Source organism: Aotus nancymaae, unplaced genomic scaffold, assembly GCF_030222135.1.
Source record: "Aotus nancymaae isolate 86718 unplaced genomic scaffold, 86718_ANA_hifiasm-v0.15.2.pri h1tg000033l, whole genome shotgun sequence".
Taxonomy (NCBI): Eukaryota; Metazoa; Chordata; class Mammalia; order Primates; family Aotidae; genus Aotus; species Aotus nancymaae.
The window spans coordinates 24901516-24920865 of record NW_026988447.1 but is presented as its reverse complement, the minus strand read 5'-3'; the positions used below and the strand labels follow the sequence as shown (position 1 = coordinate 24920865).

General features: G+C 37.4%; 1 protein-coding gene across 6 annotated transcripts in view; it reads right to left on the bottom strand.

Moving 5' to 3' along the window:
* Window positions 1–19350, bottom strand: part of INPP4B (inositol polyphosphate-4-phosphatase type II B) — an 851576-nt gene that overhangs the window by 65871 nt on the left and 766355 nt on the right. For all 6 annotated transcript variants that reach the window (XM_064383845.1, XM_064383847.1, XM_021666733.2 and 3 more), the window contains one exon: window positions 159–271. In XM_064383845.1, the coding sequence (XP_064239915.1) occupies window positions 159–271 (113 nt within the window). The remainder of the gene's footprint in view (window positions 1–158; window positions 272–19350) is intronic.

The window sequence follows — 19350 nt, the reverse complement described above, 5'->3', positions numbered from 1 at the left end:
CAACTATCAACAACAGTGAAAATGCCTAATCCACAGAATAACAGAAGATGACACCTGGTAACCCAAAGTGCAGAGGTTGGACCCTGCACAACAGAAAACTGATGATATTTGCTGGTTAACATGTGGCAGGAAATCAGATTTGACATGAGAATGCTTACCGTTGCAGCCAGCCACATAATTTCTACATTCTTTCTTTTTTTGGATTGGATATTTTGATGGAGATTTTCTAGTAATCCTTTTAAATCATTTTGTTCCTGAAAATGCGAAATGTCTGAAGGGGAAAAAAAATGAAGGAGAAAAATAAAATGAAACAGTGTTCAATTAAGTGGCCCATAGAGTTTTTTTCAATACATTTATTTGCAAACACCTTTTTTTTTAGACAGAGTCTCGTCTGCCACCCAGGCTAGAGTGCCAGTGGGGCCCAATCTCTGCTGACTGCACCCAGCTCAATCTCTCAGGCTCAAGTGATCCTCCCACCTCAGCACCCAAAGTAGCTGGGATTACAGGAGCACATCACCATGCCCACCTACTTTTTGTTATTTTTTGTAGAGACAATGTTTGGCCATGTCACCCATGTTCTGGTCTCAAATTCCTGAGCTCAAACAACCTGCCTGTCTTGGCCTCCTGAAGTGCTGGAATTACAGGCAGAAGCCACTGCACCCAGCCTCAAACACAATTTTTATTACAACACATATCATTTGAAGCAGAGTATCTGAGGATAACCATACTCCGTAATTTCTCTGATTTTATTCTTTACTTACAAATATGCTTAAGCCTCTCATTCTCTATTGTGTATAACTATGGTAATATTAAGTGGTCCTATAGTACTATTTTACCAGCATTTTGGACAAAGATGATGGTTTCTGTCTCACTTTAACAAAAGCTCAAGACACAGATGTCATGAGACATAACTTTCTTTTTTTTTTTTTTTTTGCCATTGAATAGCTATTCTGAATCAAGAGATTATATTAAATTGAACATCTCAGGGGTGGTAGAAATCTGAAAGTTCAAATAAAGTACATGAAGTCAGTTGCTACACAGCAAGTTTCCTTGAACTCGGCACTATTAACTTCTTGAATCAGGTAGTATTTTGCTGGGAGGAACATCATACTGTGCATTAAAGGATGTTTCATAGCATCCTTGACCTCCACCATTCACATGCCAGTAGTAGCTTTCCCAAGGTAACAGTATAAACTGCTTTCAGACACTGCCAATGTCTCCTGACAGAAAAACATATCCTGCTTGAGGATGACTGCTATAAAGAAGCACAGATATGACATGGAAAGAAGAAAAACATGAGACTACAGTTAACAGTATGAGATAATAAGCAGGAAATGATACTGCTTTCTCGGATTTCTACATACTAATAACTAAAGCATAGGTAATAAATGGCACACACTTTATATGAAACCAGACACAATGCACATTATGACACAAATGTCCGCAAGATTTGGTGAGATTACACTGATAGAAACAAAACAATTTTCTAAGTGAATGGTTGGGTTAGTACTGTATAGTATGAAAATACACTCTACTATTGAATCCATAAATTGAGAGAAAAATTTCTGAGAGCTTTAACTGTGGCTAAAAACAGAAGAAAATACGATGGACTACACCTACATTACCAAGTTTCATTGAAGAAACAGATGATCTATTCCTTACAAGTTCACAAAAACTGACATAATTGAATTTTAGTAGTAATGAGGCTTTGTACTTGTTCAAATTTGTACCCAATGTTGCAGTTTAGAGAAATAATGTATCTGAATAGTTTTAGTTTGTGAATTTAGCTCCAGAGAATAGAGGAAGTATCCCAATGAACTATACTAACGATCTATATCTAAGAGCAGAACTGGTTGGTAAAGTGGGGATTTCCATTGAAAATAATCATACCTCATCTTGGATTTTATGACCGCAAAATAGAGAAAGGTTGGGTACAATTCAGATATACACTCTGGTTTAGGAAAGTGAAATTCAAAATACTCATATAAAATATATGCATGATTCCACTGAATTTGTTTCTAAAAGGGCAAGTTGTCAAAAGTCAAATCTTTACTATTTAAGTACAGATGATTCTCGTACTAAAGAGAAAGTTTGAGTGACAACATCACATTGCAAGGTAGAAGGTTCTCTGATACACAGGAATTTTAACGGGACACAGCCCAAAATAGCCTCAAGATAAAGGGAGGGAGGCCAAATATGGAATGCCTTGAAGGGAGTTATAAAATCAGCCCAGGACTGGTGGCTGATCAAAGAAGGTAAGGACAATAATGCTGCTTTTTAATTTATAGTCATGGTATGCAAGAAATAAGAAGTCAAATCCACCATCACTACTTTTAATGTTGATAAATGGCAACCAAAACAAACCCAGGAGAAGCCATAAATTAGAATTATATGCAGCCATTAAAAATTATGTGAAGGTATATTAGTGACATAGAAAGTGTCCTTGACATTGCTGAAAAGAAGAACTGGTCAGATTAATGAACGAATTTATTTGTGTAACGTGTATACATGTGTGCACATGCATGCCTGTATATATGTTGGGTTCTCTTGGCATATGTATATAGGCAGAGTGAAACATTAGTTTAGATATTAACAGTGGCCATCTTTAGGCTGCGCAGCTTAGTGTAATGTTTCAACTGCCTTTTCATATCATTTTAAATGAACACGTATTGTTTTTAAATAATACAGTGATTTTAAGAGCAATGAGAAACAAAGAATATGCATGAGAAAATAAAATAACTTAAATTCTTTTTTTTTTTTTGACATCATGGTAAAACAGTTCATTATATTCTGAAGAACCTAAATTCTTATGATATAAAGATCTGACTTCAACATTTCCATAGTCTAGTAGGGTAGGATGGATATTTAAACTATTATTAAGTGCAGGAAAGTATACTGCAGGCTACGACATAACTCAGTAAATATTTGTGAAGCAAGGGAAGCACTGGACAATTCTACAAGAATAGATGGGGGTGGGAGAGCATCTAGCAAAGATAATGCTTCATGTCTACCAAGAGCGTTTGAGGCTGAGGGGAAAATAGCAAAGGCGCAAGGCATGATCCAGTACTGTAGAAACAGGGAGTGTGTAGTTCACAATGTCCTTGCAGTGTACAGTCCTGGGGCAATATTTATGAAGGATAATCCCGTTCTGCTATGCTGGGGAATCAGGGCTTCATCCTAGAAAATGCAGGCAACTGGTGTTTTAAACGGGCTTAACCCCTTCTGGAAAGCCCCTGAGCTTCTTTCTGAAGTCAGGCTTCTACAAATGACTTTCAAACCTTTTTGAAAGCAATACAGAATAGGAAGTTTTCTTTAATACAAGACGAAGACATCACATGTGTTCTAGAGAGCTGATACAATACAACTACAAGTAATAATACTTTGTTATGTATTTGAAATTTGCTAACAGTGTAGATTGTAAATGTTCTCACCACACACACAAACATACACAAAGAAAGTGATAACTATCTGAGGTGATGGTATAGTAATTAGTTTGACTATGGTAATTATTTAACAATGTATATGTATATTACATCATCAAATTGTTTATCTTAGGTATACATGATCCTTACTTATCAAAAATACCTCAATGTACAAAAAAGAAAAATATGCTTACTTCACATAATATCTCACAGCAGTCATACACACACACCTATCTATAACAAAAATATTATAATATTTACCCTTAGTGTATATACATTGCACCCAAAATATTTTTTTCTTTTCCCTAATTTTTGAAAAATTTTAGTTTCAACACACCAAATTTATTTACCATTTCATAGGATCAACATAAAAAAATTGCGAAGCACTGACTTAGGGCAGCTCCATGTCAAAGTGTCTGGGGGCTGAAGTGACTTTTTTAGTTCATAGTCAGAGGAGGAGTCAAGGCTAAAACTTTGTCTCTTAACTAGTGTGCCAGGAATTTCTCCCAAATCTCTGCTGATGTTTTTACCATTGGTAGTACTAAAACCAGCTCTGATATCAACACAATACACCAAATTCTTCAGAATGCTGGGACTCCAGAACAGAGCATGATTTATCAAAATAATCTCATTTCATTGTAGTCATAGAAATGTTTTAATAAGCCATTTTAAACAGACTATAAAGATTTTAAATGTAAATCAAGCACCTGGCCATCCTTTGCCCATTCCCACCTCATAAGGAGAGTGCTTTAGAATAGACAGTCATGAAGTCAACAGAAATTTCACTCCCTCTCCCAGGGTGTACTTCTTACAAGAAAAGTCATTTTGATGTATATTTTTTACATTTTGGGGGCACTATTTCTATTTCTATAGTGACAAAACTTGCTGTATTCAGAACACATCTCTGTCAACCCAATACATTGGTTGCTGCCAGTTTTTTTCTTTAACCCAATAAAAATTCTGCAGACCTCAGAAATTCAGGTCTGGTTCAGGAAAGCAGTATCATTAGTAATAGCCAGTTTGTTAATAGGTGAGATTTCAAGATGTAATGATAGATCCTGATGTATCAACTGAAAATTGTGGTGTACGCAGAACGTGAATTGGTTTTAGGCTTAGACTGTGTCTCCTCAATTATAACTATAGCCAAACAGTCTTACTTTTGCTACTCACTCCTGAATTACTCTAAAACAAAATTTAGACAGGGCAATTAAGTCTCTATGCATATCTCCATGACAGTATTCTTTTTTTTGTCAAATAGAGTTTAAGAAATCAGAGGTAAAAGTTACAAAAATGTTTATTGCATTATTGTTTATAATTTTAAATAGCAAAAAAGGATTAAAATGTTCCTATTCACATAATATTCATGCAAAGTAATATTATATAAGTAAAAATACAAAAATGCAGTATGTGTCAACATCGATATATCACAAAAACAATGTTGAGCAAAAAAGCGCAAGTTATATGAAGATTCCTACAAGATAACAGCAATAATACAGTTAAATGTATAAAACTGTACCATATTTTTATGGATACATAAATATAGAGTAAAACGTGTATAAGGATGTAAACCATCAAATTCAGGGTACTCATGTTCTCAGAGGAGGGGATGGTTAAGCGTGGTAACCTGGAGATACCAAGGGAGCTTTCTCTCTATCTGAAAATACTTATTTCTCACAAATTCCAAAGCTGAGTAATGGGTTCCCAAATCTGTGCTATTTATGATTTATTCTTTTTGTTTGTTTGAAACTTTTATAATTGCTTTTCAAAAACAGCACTAAGCCAAGATTCCAGGAAAATGATTTCTAATGCCAACTCTACTGCTGCTCTGATGTGTAGTCTTGCGCAAAGTTGCTTAACCTTCTGTCTCTATTTCCTCAACGGCGAAATAAGGACAATAGTCCTGTCATGCATCATTGACTAGTAGTGGAAAACAATTAATAAAAGTCTTGGCAGAAGAGGTTACATTATTAAATTCTGTGTCACCTCTGAAAAACAGAAGATACTAGCAGCACTTAAAAAAGAGTTCATAGCCTCAGATGGGAAGCCTAATTTTTCAGGTAACAGAATGTAACCAAAGTAAGAAAGAGTCTCCTCACACACATGCAGGCACATACCCCAGTCACAAACATTCACAAACCCCGTGACTGTTCTCCCACCTCCGCAATGGAACAGAATAATCAAGTTGAGAGTCAGGTTTTAGGATCTATTTTCTCCTTGTTAGGTCAAATAGGTTTCTTCAATAAGAAGAGCTCTGAATATGACATTGACCTGAATCACACTTATTAATAAGTAAACAGGAATGGGACCATGGCCTTTTTGCTCACTGAACTGTGATGCTAATGATGTCAAATAGCTTCATTTCCTTATGGCCAAATAACTATGTTGCCAGAAACTGTTCCAAGATGAATCGGAAATTATGGCTGCCTTCCCAGCCCCTAATCTACTCATTTCCCACTAAGTGGCAGATACAAACTTTACATGGAATGCACTACACCTCCACTCTGAGGTCCGCTGGTGTGATCCATACCCCTTGAAATCAAGTCTAGTTCAGGAATGGACATGATCTAAACCAGTTGGCACTAAACTCTCATCTCAGCAACTGTTTTAAGGATATGCAAGTGGCCTGTGCTGTTCCAGTTGAGCAAAGCTCCTGAAGAGGGAAGGAACTTCTCCTTTGCCCTTTGGTTAAGCATAGGGTTAGCTCATACAGCCATCTTTTTTTTTTTTTTTCTTGAGACGGAGTTTCGCTCTTGTTACCCAGGTTGGAGTGCAATGGCACGATCTCGGCTCACCGCAACCTCCGCCTCCTGGGTTCAGGCAATTCTCCTGCCTCAGCCTCCTGAGTAGCTGGGATTACGGGCATGTGCCACCATGCCCAGCTAATTTTTTGTATTTTTAGTAGAGACGGGGTTTCACCGTGTTGATCAGGATGGTCTTGATCTCTTGACCTCGTGATCCACTCGCCTTGGTCTCCCAAAGGGCTGGGATTACAGGAGTGAGCCACCGCGCCCGGCCTCATACAGCCATCTTTTAGCCATGAGGGGACCAGATGTAGGATAAAGTTAACATGATACGAGAGAAGAGAAGCCTAATGATAAAATACAAAAGATACATTTTTGTTTGTTTGTTTTGTTGTGTTTTTGAGACAGAGTCTCTGTCTCCCAGGCTGGAGTGCAGTGGCCTGATCTTGGCTTACTGCAACCTCTGCCTCCCTAGTTAAAGGGATTCTCCCCCCATCAGCCTCCCGAGTAGCTGGGATTATAGCCATCTGCCATCATGCCTGACTAATTTTTGTATTTTTGTGGAGACAGGGTTTCACCATGTTGATCAGGTTGGTCTCGAACTCCTGACCTCAGGTAATCCAACTGCCTCTGCCAAAGTGCTGGGATTATAGGCATGAGCCACCACACCCAGACCGAGATATTGTTTTATATTGCCAAGTCACTGAACTAACCCTCTCTTGAAGCCTACCTTACTGCTAGAATTTTCAGTGAGGTTAATCAGTAAGTTTTCTTTATTTGTTTACACCAGTTTAAGAGTTTTTGTCACTTGCAATCAAAAGGATTCTAAGGTAAGTAAATTGTTATATGTGCATCTTAATCATTGACCAGCCATAGTACAAATGTGTACTGTTGATTTAGAATGAGGAAAGGACAAGTCAATGTATTTTTGGAGGGCAGCAAATCAGTCACATCTGCAGTGATGGTTTTAAAACATGGTCCTACATTCTTTGACACTTTTTATAGAGAGGTGGAATGGATGCCTCCTCAAGTTGAATCTGGGTGGACTTGTGACTGTCTTGACTAATGAAGTATGACAGAAGTAATGCTCTGTGGCCAGGTCTTAATTCATTATGTCTCCTGCCTGATAATTCTCTTGGAACTTTGCTGTCTATATTCCTCATTTTGAGATGCTCCCTATAAGAACTCAGACTCCATGCTGGGAGAAGCCCAAGACACATGGAAAGTCTTGTGTAGGTGCTTAAGTCAACAGTCACAGCTGAGCCCAGGCTTTGAGTCAAGTTAGCCCAGGTGCCAGATGTGAGTACAGAAACCTCCAGATGCCTCCAGTTGTCAGCCCCCAGGCATTCCTTCCATCTGAATGTCATGGATATCATGGAGCACAGACAAACCATCCCCACTTTCCCTTTCTGATACCTAACCCACAGAATCTGTGAGCAGAAATAAATGATTCTTATTTTATAACAGCAAACTTGAGGTAGCTTGTTAACAGGAAATAAGTAAGTAGAATAGAACAGATACAATAAAAACAACTTAAAGAGCCTGTACTTCTAAGTATGAAAAAAATTAACATGAGAACACTGCTTTCACTGCCCAGTCTGGTGAGTACTATATTCTGTAATATCAAGTCTCTTCTACAATTAATTCTAAAATAATTATAGTTAATCGTACTAGCAAGCAGACAAATGCAATTGGGTAAAAGCCATTGAGATCTCATAAAACTGAAAATTATGTTGTTTCAGTTGCTGTAAAATCTTGAAAAATAAGAAAAGACAAAACTCCATTAAAATCAGCTTTATTTAAATTGCATTTCCAATTTTCAATTTATGAAGAAGGCAATACAAAAAAATCAAATGTCAAGATTCCAACCGGCTCGAAGCCGAAAATTTTTGACTTACACACTTTCAGTGTCATGTCTTAAACAAATGTCAAGGTTGCATCACCCATAGCAAAAGGAAAAAACAAAATGTAAAAGTAATTTCAAAATTATACTCAAAGCAATATATTACAAATTCTTTTAAATTTCCTCAATCAACATTGTACATTGGTGACCATGGAATGTGGTGCACAGGGAGAATAATATAATATAGTTCCTGCTTATATATATTTTTAAAGACAGCATTCATAATTTGATTTCCAAACAATTTCAAGTCATGTCAACCGATCTAAAGATGATTTGTTAAATGGCTCTCCAACTCTGAACTCTAGTGTCCTCAAGATGCCTGAGATAGTTCAAGTGCAGACTACAGAGCAGAGTTGGAAAGAAAGCAGGAGTGCGAGAAGGGCTTTGGACAAATCCCCAATTCAGCCTTCTTGTGAGCCAGGTTAAACTGGGTGGACAACTACGTCTGCCCATACTCAGGTGGCCTAGGTGCTGGCACTGAAGGCAGCGGAATGACCTCCCTTGTTTCACCTAGGCAAACTTTCTACATCCTGCATTTTACCCCAACAATAGCCCTAGCAATAAAAGGCCCATTGAGAGCCCATTCTCCACACAAAAGTCTGAAAAAAAGGGTAAGAATGAATTCCTCAAAATTTAGGCAGAGAAGGAACACAGCTTTTGAGGTGATTTCAGTGCCTTACCTCCCTGCCCGTTCAAGAGACAGACTGCTAGTGAAATACATCAAGGTCAAATGGCAGCTCAGGGAGGCAACGCATAACAAACCCTTCTCTAAAAAAGAAGGGCTCACCTTTTCCATGCCTCTCCTCCTGCCTACAATGTGGAAGGAATTAAATCACAAACTGTAAGAAAGAGAAAAAGGGAAACGGTTGAGAAGATTGGGGATCCTTCCAATAGTCACAGTATGTGGCCTACCTCTTCGGGCTCCTGGAGGCAAGGAAGAATGAGGTCTTGAATATTTCTTACTATATAGAATAAATTAAACTAATAATTTCTGACGTATTAGGAAATATATAAATCAGGTCAAATACAGGAAGATGATGGAAATAAAGCTTCATTGGAAGGCTCCAAAATGAGAAAGAAAGAGGTAATAAGAATATGAAGCCTACAATTTATTCCATTCATATGGCTCCTTTTTTGATGTGGTCTCTGATTTGGTAATCTGGGACACTCATGTATTTATAGTTTATCAATGGCAACAAAAAGTATTACTCTATTAAGGTGCTCACACTGTTATTTTCTGATCCAGTTAATAAAGATAACTTTATCCTTGAGACTTCAATTTCTCACCTTTACTTAGCTTCTAAGGAGGGTTTCACTCTATCTGAAATTCTGTGATGCAGAATTGAGAGAATGACAAAATGAAGATGGAAGAAAAAATCGACTGGAAACAAAAGGTCTTGCAGTTATGGTTTGGGGAAGAGGAGGATGGTAAATAAAGAGTGAATGTTTGGAAGAGTGCTATGCCAAACAGCTGAGTGAATTACAGAGTGGGAACACTGGATCTAAAAAGTGAAATAATAAGTTATTAGTTGTCTTTAATTTGATGTTTCATTGAAGGTTAGTCACCTTTAATTGTCTGTTTATTGGATATCATAGCATAATAAATATCTAAATTTATCTTCTTGTTAAATTCAGATATTTATTTTCAAAAGGGATGACAAGTCTTAACATTTTCAGTAGCCATCTTACTTTGTACTGTGGGACCAAAGAACTTATCCTAATGATGATTTCAGGAACTCACCTATTCCTGAAAGCATTCCAGGAAAAAAAAAGTATGTTTTCTTTGAAAGATTATCAGAGAATCAGTAATTTCATAAAAAAAAGTCAATATAGATATGAAAGATTATAGAAATGACAGAGAAGGAGAGAGGGTACTAGTTAGAGAAGAGAGGAATTTGGTTCAAACTATTGAAAGAGCTTCAAGATCAAATTTAACTGGATTGATAAGTTGTCTTGTTATTATATAGGAGAAATAAAACTGTTGAAAAACTCAAAGTGTATCACAATCATTGTTACCATCTCTCTAATATTCATAAGTACATGTGACAGTTTTTAGTCAGAGAAATTGACAGTGGAGATTTTATTATTAATTTTTTTCCCCCAATGAGATTATGGTAGAATGTATTTTGAAGTACAAGGTATATATAAAGTAATTATCCTCATTTGGCTGACAATGAAATGCAGGCATTGAAAACACGAAGTGACTCACCTACGTGAGATTTCAATTGAATTTATGTCTTTTGATTTCATGCCATTATGTGCTGACTTACTAGACTGGCATACTGGGAGGCCTGCCAATCTTTGATGATTAGTAGAATATGAAATGCAGGAGTTGGACATTCAAAAAAGATGAGAGTCCCATTGAAAAGGAAATAATGAAGAAAATATTAGGATGATTAAAAGGCAAGAAATCTGTTTGTACCTACACATACTACAGCAGAGTAAGGCTAGCTAAAAGATTTGATGACTATAATTTATGAGGACCACAAAGTAACAGAGACATTGCAGAAATCAATGCCTGGTTGAGCAAGCAGATAGACCTTTGTATGTGTATATGTGTGTGTATCTTTGTTACTTGTAGTGATGTTTGTATTTCATGATGTGATCTAGCCTAAAGTTTAAGGGACAGTAAAAGTCTATGTCTGTGGTTTCAATCCTAAGCAAAAACAAAAACAAACAAACAAACAAACAAAAAAAAACAAAGCTGAAGGCAACACACTACCTGACTTCAAGCTATACTACAAGCCTACAGTAATCAAAACAGCATGGTACTGGTACCAAAACAGAGATATAGACGAATGGAACAGAACAGGGGCCACGGAGGCAACACAACATATCTACAACCATCCCATCTTTGACAAACCTGACAAAAACAAGCAATGAGGAAAGGATTCCCTATTTAACAAATGCTGTTGGGAAAACTGGCTAGCCATATGTAGAAAGATGAAACTGGATCCCTTCCTTATACTTTATACAAAAATTAACTCCAGATGGATTAAAGATTTAAATATAAGATCTAAAGCCATAAAAACCCTAGAAGAAAACCTAGGCAATACCATTCAGGACATAGGCATGGGCAAAGACTTCATGACTAAAACACTAAAAGCAATGGCAACAAAAGCCAAAATTGACAAATGGAATCTAATTAAACTAAAGAGCTTCCGCACAGCAAAAGAAAGTATCATCAGGGTAAACAGGCAACCTACAGAATGGGAGAAAAATTTTGCCATCTATCTATCTGACAAGGTCCTAACATCCAGAATCTATGAAAAACTTAAAGTGGGTGGAGGATATGAATAGACACTTCTCAAAGGAAGACGTTTATGCACCCAACAAACATGAAAAAAAAGCTCATCATCACTGGTCATTAGAGAAATGCAAATCAATACCACACTGAGATACGATCTCATACCAGTTAGGATGGCGATTATTAAAAAGTCAGGAAACAGGCCAGGCACGGTGGCTCACGCCTGTAATCCCAGCACTTTGGGAGGCTGAGGCGGGTGGATCACGAGGTCAAGAGATCGAGACCATCCTGGTCAACATGGTGAAACCCCGTCTCTACTAAAAATACAAAAAATTAGCTGGGTATGGTGGCGTGTGCCTGTAATCCCAGCTACTCAGGAGGCTGAGGCAGGAGAATTGCCTGAACCCAGGAGGCGGAGGTTGCAGTGAGCCGAGATCGCGCCATTGCACTCCAGCCTGGGTAACGAGCGAAACTCCATCTCAAAAAAAAAAAAAAAAAGGTCAGGAAACAACAGATGCTGGAGAGGATGTGGAGTAATAGGAACACTTTTACACTGTTGGTGGGAGTGTAAATTAGTTCAACCATTGTGGAAGATAGTGTGCTAATTCCTCAAGGATCTAGAAATAGAAATTGCATTTGACCCAGCAATCTCATTACTGGGTATATACCCAAGGATTATAAATTATTCTATTATAAAGACATATGCACATGTATGTTTATTGCAGCACTGTTCACAATAGCAATGATAGACTGGATAAAAAAATGATAGACTGGATAAAGGAAATGTGGCACTTTATACACTATGGAATACTGTGCAGCCATAAAAAAGGATGATTTCATGTCCTTTGCAGGGACATGGATGAAGCTGTAAACCATCATTCTCAGCAAACTAACACAGGAATGGAAAAGCAAACACTGCATGTTCTCACTCATAAGTGGGAGTTGAACAATGAGAACACATGGACACAGGGAGGGGAACATCACACACTGGGGCCTGTTGGAGAGTGGAGGGGTAAGGGGAGGGACAGCACTAGGAGAAATACCAAATGTAGATGGGGTGTGATGGATGAAGCAAACCACCATGGCACATATATAACTATGTAACAAACCTGCACGTTCTGCACAGGTATCCCAGAACTTAAAGTATATTAAAAATGAAGTCTATGTCTGTGCTTTAACATGCATTGAGGAAATAAAAATTGGTTATATTTTGTCTCAGTTTTTCTTTTGAAAAGAAACAGAAGTGCTTCAAAAGATAGTAGATAAAAAATTCTCTCAATCTTTTTAATGCTAAAAAAGCATTAAAAACTTCAAAAGGTTAGTTCAGAGTTTCTTCTGCAATGAGTTTGAAATAAATTTGTAATTACAACTATGTAAAAATATATGTACAGAAAATGAAAGCATGGTGCTGGAAATATTCAAATATTTAAAAATTACAGTCTTAAATTGAGTGTAGAAGCCATTAGACAGCAATGGTTGGCAGCAGCATATAAATTAAAAGAACATTTGACTGGGAGTCAGGGAACATGGAATTTAGTCTCTGTTCTCCTACTAAAGGGTATGTGAACCTAAAATCTATCCTGGACACCAAGTCCCTCATAACAAATGATGGGGTTGGACTAAATCAGTATTTCTTAAACTGTGCCCTGGGGAACGTTTATTTAGAAAAATGCAAATGGAGGTTTCAGATAATTTTTTTTGTTCCCATGATGAAAAAAAAAAGGCTATTTTAAACAAAGTTAATTTAGACACTATAGATTAGGATCAGCAAACTGACCTGCAGACTAAACCCAGGTCATACATTTTTTGTTTTTGTAAACACATTTTTATTAAAACTCAGCCATGTCCATTTATTTATCTGTTTATTTATTTATTTAGAGACGGAGTTTCACTCTTGTTGCCCAGGCTGGAGTGCAATGGCATGATCACTGCTCACTGCAACCTTCATTTCCCTGGTTCAAGCAATTATCCTTTCTCAGCCTCCTGAATAGCTGGGATTATAGGCGCCCGCCACCATGCTCGGGTAATTTTTTGTATTTTTTAGTAGAGACAGGGTTTCACCATGTTGGCCAGGCTGGTCTCGGTCTCCTGACCTCAGGTGATCCAACTGCCTCAGCCTCCCCAAAGTGCTGGGATTACAGGTGTGAGCCACTGCACCGAACGTGATTTACATATTGTCTATGGCTTATTTTGCACTATAGTAGTCAAGTTGAGTGACTGTGACACAGATCATATGGCCCACAAAGCTAGAATTATTTACTTTCTGCCTCTACAAAAATAGTTTGCCAGCCGTCCTACAGACTTTCTCAGAACTTTCACCGTGATAATGTGAATTCCAAAATAATTTCACTATTTAATCCTTGTATCACTCAACAATTATTAATAGAAATAGTGTTACTTATCATCATCTTGGTTAAATTATTTCCAAAATCCAACAGCTTTCTGCTGTTCTCTGACCTTTAAAACATCCAACTAAATGACCCACCTTATACCAAGTATTCAACAAATGTTAATGGCATAGAAACAATGTGCCAGACAATGTTTACAGTAGTTTTCATATAAAGTCAATGGACAGACAAGGATACTTGTCCTCCTGGAGCTTACATTCTGGCAAGAGACTACTGTCAAATAATGTAAATGACATATTACATGCTACATGATGATAGAGGCCACAGAGAAAAATTAAGGGAGAAGGGTTCCAGTGGGTGGGAGATCACAATTTTAAAGAGGGTGGTTAAGAAAGGCCTTACTGAGAAAGAGACATTTGGGCAAAGACTTAGAGAAGGTGAGCGAGTGACCTATAAGGGGGAAGGCATTTAAGACAGAGCAAAGAGCCATTAAAAAGTCCCAAGAAACAGCAAGAGGTCAGCGTGGAGCAAAGTGAGGTAAGTGTGGGAGAGAGGTGGAGAGGGATCAAACATCAAAGGGGTCGCCTGTGTGGCACCTTAGAGGCCATTGTTAGAATGTAGGTTTTTATTTTGAAAACAAACGACAACAACAAAACCAACAACATTGTGGGTTATTGGAAGGGCTTGAGGAGACACATAATGAGACTTTGATTTTAAATAGGCACTTTGGATGTAGTGGGTACAAGTGGACTGAGTGACAAGTGAGAAAGGAAACAAAGATGCTAGGAGGAAGCTGTTGCCAATATCTAGAGGAGATAAGAAGGGTTTTGCACAGGGTGGTAGCAATGCAGGTGGTGAGAACTGGTGGCATATATTTTGGAAGTGGAGCCAGTAAGATTTTCTGATGGACTGGAAAGGGGGTGTGAAAGAAGAGACTCAAGGGTGGCTATTTTTTCCCCCTAAATTGAAATTTATATTAACGAAAAGGTTGAAATTGATACAAATGTAGATGGGGAAGACTGTAAGAAGAACAACTTTTTAAGGGCTTCTCAGGAGCAAAGAATAAGGTGTTAAGCAGAATACAAGAGTTCAGGAAAGAGAGATGGGCTGGAGATGTAGATATGAACAATGATAGTTAATGGCAGGTATTTAAAGCAACTAGGCTGTGTTCAATTAGGGAGCTGAGTAGACATCCATGGACTAAATCCTGGGTCACTCCAACATTAGACATTGGAAAGATAATGAGGAATAGAGATTGAAAAGAAATAGCTGTAGAGCAGGAGAAATCACAGAGTGTGGTGGCTTGGAAGCCAAGTGACGAAAGAAGGCATGAATAACCACGTCACATCTGTTACTAGATCCAGGAAGATGAGGCCAAATGACTGAGCACTGGGCTTAACAATGTAGGCTTTTGACAGAAACAGTTTCCATGAAGTTACATGGATAAAAGACTTACTGGAATGAGTTTAGATGAAAAAATGGGTGGTGAAAAATTTTAATTCCATTTTTATCTACTCCTTTTGGGACATTTTCAAACTTAAGCTTGTCCTGCAGTATAACATAATATTCCTCTCTATTGCCAACCCCTTTCATACATTTTCATATGTCTATGCAATACCAAATATGGACAATATGTGAAGAACTTCTCACCCATCTTGATATTTCCAAATAAAATATGCAAAATATTTGGATGACTGACTGGATTTTTCACTTGTATATCTGGATGTCTACATGGTATGACAGTTGAGATGTTTATAAAACAAAGTTACTAGAAGTAAATTTTATTACTATGTAATAGTCTAAGGTATACTTCCTGCTGGAATGATATTCATGTGTTAATTTAAGAAAATCCTCCTATCTTCTTGTATTTTTAAACCCTTATGTCTTCATGTTTGTTAAAAATACCAGATAAAGCCCTGTAATATTCAGATTATTCTTTCTGGTTAAGAAATTTAGACACACTTACTTAGCTTAATATTACAAATCAAGGTAATCTCAAATTGAACAGAATCACCATTACAGCTGAGTTGTTTTACATATACATTTCACTTAGTTCATTCAACTCTTGATATTTGTTAAAACAACAGATAAATAAAAGATGAACAGTTTTAACATTCTGGGCAATTTCATCTTCTTTTACACTCATGTCCAGAGTGTAATGCAATGCAAAAACGTACATTTAAAATTTGACAGCTAACTCTATCACATCTGATAAATCCAAGCGAGTGGTTCCCAGATCTTACTGTGCAGGCAGAATCTCCAGGAGGGCTTGTTAAGACACAAAATCCTGACCCTACAGCCAGATATGGATTTGTCTGAAATTACTCTTGTATGTGTAAAAGGCAAGGAAAGATACTGAGTAGCACAGGGGTCAAAGATGCTGACCAATTGCTGATTTGCTCTCATTTCGTTATGTACCTTTCCCCATCTTGCTTGTTATCACAGGAAATCTCATTTTCCAGGCTGTTTGCCACCTCTAACTCATATTTAAGTCTGGGCAATGAGGAGCCCTAGGGAAAGTCAAAGGCAGGAGAAAGATAGAGGCCAGCCTGTTCCGCCCCCACCTTTCTGTTTCTTATGGACCCCTGGAAATGGTTATGTCTTTTTTTCTATGGCTCTGGCTCTCACTGGGCACCTTTTCCATTCACAGTCCCAGGTTTTGCTAGACAGTCCTCATGAACACTCTAGATCCACTCTAGATCCAGCCCCACTGTTGGCCTCTGGTGACACTACCTCTGACCTTTGTCCTTTTAGCACCTGGGTTAAAAGCAACTCTGAGTTAGTTTAGCAACTCTGGGTTAGTTTAACAATACTGAATGCTAAACTCTTAGTGACTGCACCAAATCCTGTTTAATTTGTAAATTCCTAGTCTTCTTGATTTCCTGTCTGGGCCCTGATGAATACCACCATTGAGAACTTGGCATTATTTTTAAATATTTTTACCTCAGTATAGCCTAGGCTAATATCCTAACTCAGCTGCCCTTCTCTTCCTCATCTTGTTTGCAGGTTAATCCCTCCTTGCATAGCTTGACCTCCTCCTTAAAGTTTACAGACAGTGAAAAGAGAGAATAGAGATATCTGGAAAAGAGAGTAAGAAGATGAAGGGGCAAAGTTTAACAGTGCTTTTTGTCACTACTGAACCTTAGTTGAGAGAAAAAATGGCCACCTCTGACATCACTGTTCTGTAATGTGGAGAGGCTCTCCTAACATTCAGAAAGGATCTCCTTATATAAATGCGAACTGTTCAGAGGAAACTGAATATTATCATGTATGGAAAAATGATAACTTAGAAATTACTGTAGAACCGGGGAAATAGTTAACTTATATCAGAAAGTCTCTTTGCTAATCAGAAACAATCCGATCGTTTGAAGACCTTTTGTGGGTGGAGTCTGGGAATCCAGGTTCAAGATAAGTGATGGTTTCTAATGATAGAGGGCTCTGAAAAGCAGAAATGAAAAACACCCACCATATCATGTTCTGAGAAGGTGAAAGCAGCACATTGAAACTTGTGGCAGCAATGAGCCACATTGGGATGTTGTGAGTATCAACACACGTGGATTCCAGTTTTAGGTAAATAAGCAGAAAGTGGATTGGTATTCAGATTCACACTTTTTGTTTATGAAGCATTGTCCGTCTATGTGGCACATCCAGCTGGTGCTATCAGTATTGATTCCACTATATATTTTCTGGGTCTGTGACAGAGCTCATTGAATAATCACTACAAAGGATATACTCACTTCAGTAGCATTAATTCTCATTGTTAAATAGATAAGATATAGTGCAACTCTTCTCTCTGATATATGTACCAACTATGTATCAATTTATATCCTGTTTCTCAGTGATATTATCCTTTTCTAGTACAAGGTATCTGTTAACATCTGATAGGGACTGCTTTTCCACAGTCTGTGGCTTTGAACGGTATGGAGAGTCCAGCAGTGCAGTTTGCTAAAGAGGTCTGCCAAAATCTAATGTTGATTTCTTCCAGAGCACTATCTGTGTTATAAATGTTGGAGCTAGTTTTCTGTTTCTCAGCAAAACTCTCATGTTCATTGATTTGTAAGTCGATTATACATGGAATATGATTCTGTATGATATCTTAGTAGCTTTCTTCTTTTCATTCCGTTTCAAAACAAAATCTAATAATTTCATTCAGAAAAGCATCATCACATACTTGTTTTGGAAAAATTATCTTGATGTACTAGAGAGTGCTCTCCTGTGTTGGAAAAAACTTGGTACATATTCAATGGCTGTTTGGACAGAGTATTCGGTATTAGGCGTGAGTTGCTCCATTATTTGACCTAACAATATCTAGTTTTAGATATTCCACATTGTACTTAGAGTAAAGCTCCTCCTTCCCACCTGCTTCTGTGAAATCCTCTCACGGGCAGGCTTACTTGTCCCAGTGGAGTCCTTTTACTTTTCATAAATTTCGTATTATTTTGAGTTTCTATAATTTTCTTTCTAGTTGTACTTTGACTTAAGCCACCTTTGCTCCATGAATCTATTTTTTAAAATAATATTTAAGATAAATTGAAATACTAAAAATGGAAAATGCTAACTAAAAATATAAGTTCAAAGGATACAGAATACCTTAATATAAATAAATTGTGCCCTATTAACTAAATGCACTAAATATTTGTTTACTTAACTTAAATCCTTGACATGCACTCATAGCTTTTACAAATATATTTAAGGGTTGTATCTTAATAATCAAGCTAAAAGAACTTAAACGAATATCATTGAGAATCGTGATTGATCAGATTTTTAGTTAGTAAAGTGGATATGAAGACAATCTTTTTTTGAAGCTTTTTCCTCTGAAGCAACCAAAGGACCGTGGGAGATGTGAGAGAAAGTGTTGGATCAGCAGAGGTCTGAAGACTAACCGCAGACTACACTTAGGGTTCTTTCAAAACCTTTGTATCCATCTTCAAGAGTTTTCTGCAACCCTTTACTGGAATTCTTCAGGTGTTAAAGGGCCTCAGCCAGGCATGACAGATATTTCTTTTTCCTTGGAAGCCAGAGGACTACTTTTTCAGTCTTTGCATCCTATGAGGGGCCTAGCCCTCTGCTCTCTTAGGGCTTCTGGTTAGCTTTCTGGCTAGTCTCAGGGGTCTCATCATTGATATTGTTACCTCCCTAGAACCTCTAAGCAGGATCAAGTATAGGTCCTTTGCCCATAATTTCCACCCTGAAGTTTCCAACTGTCTTTAAACACGCATCAATTTACCACCTTGGAAAAACAGACTCAAGAAAGACTCTCTTGATTCTATTGCATTCAGCCTATTTTTTAATTTCTCTATTTGTATCCACTGTTAAGTTTTTTAAGGGAGTAGCTTTCACCACTCTATTTCTCTAATTATACAACACAAATTCTTTCCTCAAATGCCTGTAATGTGATTTTAGTGCATGCTTTTTATTAAAGACTCCATTAAATACCATGAATGATTCACAGTCATCAAATCCAATAGCTTCACTTTCATCTTCATTCTTCTTTCATCAACACATATGATATTGTTGCTCACCTTCACATGGATGGTATGCTTCTCATTTAGCTTATTTGACTCAATCACCAATAATTTCTACTTATTGTGGGTTCCTTAGTCCTTTTCTTCCTTACACTTATGAATGTTCTCATCTTATAATGTATGTTTTCTATGTGAACTACATAGGAAACTATTCAAATAATTCC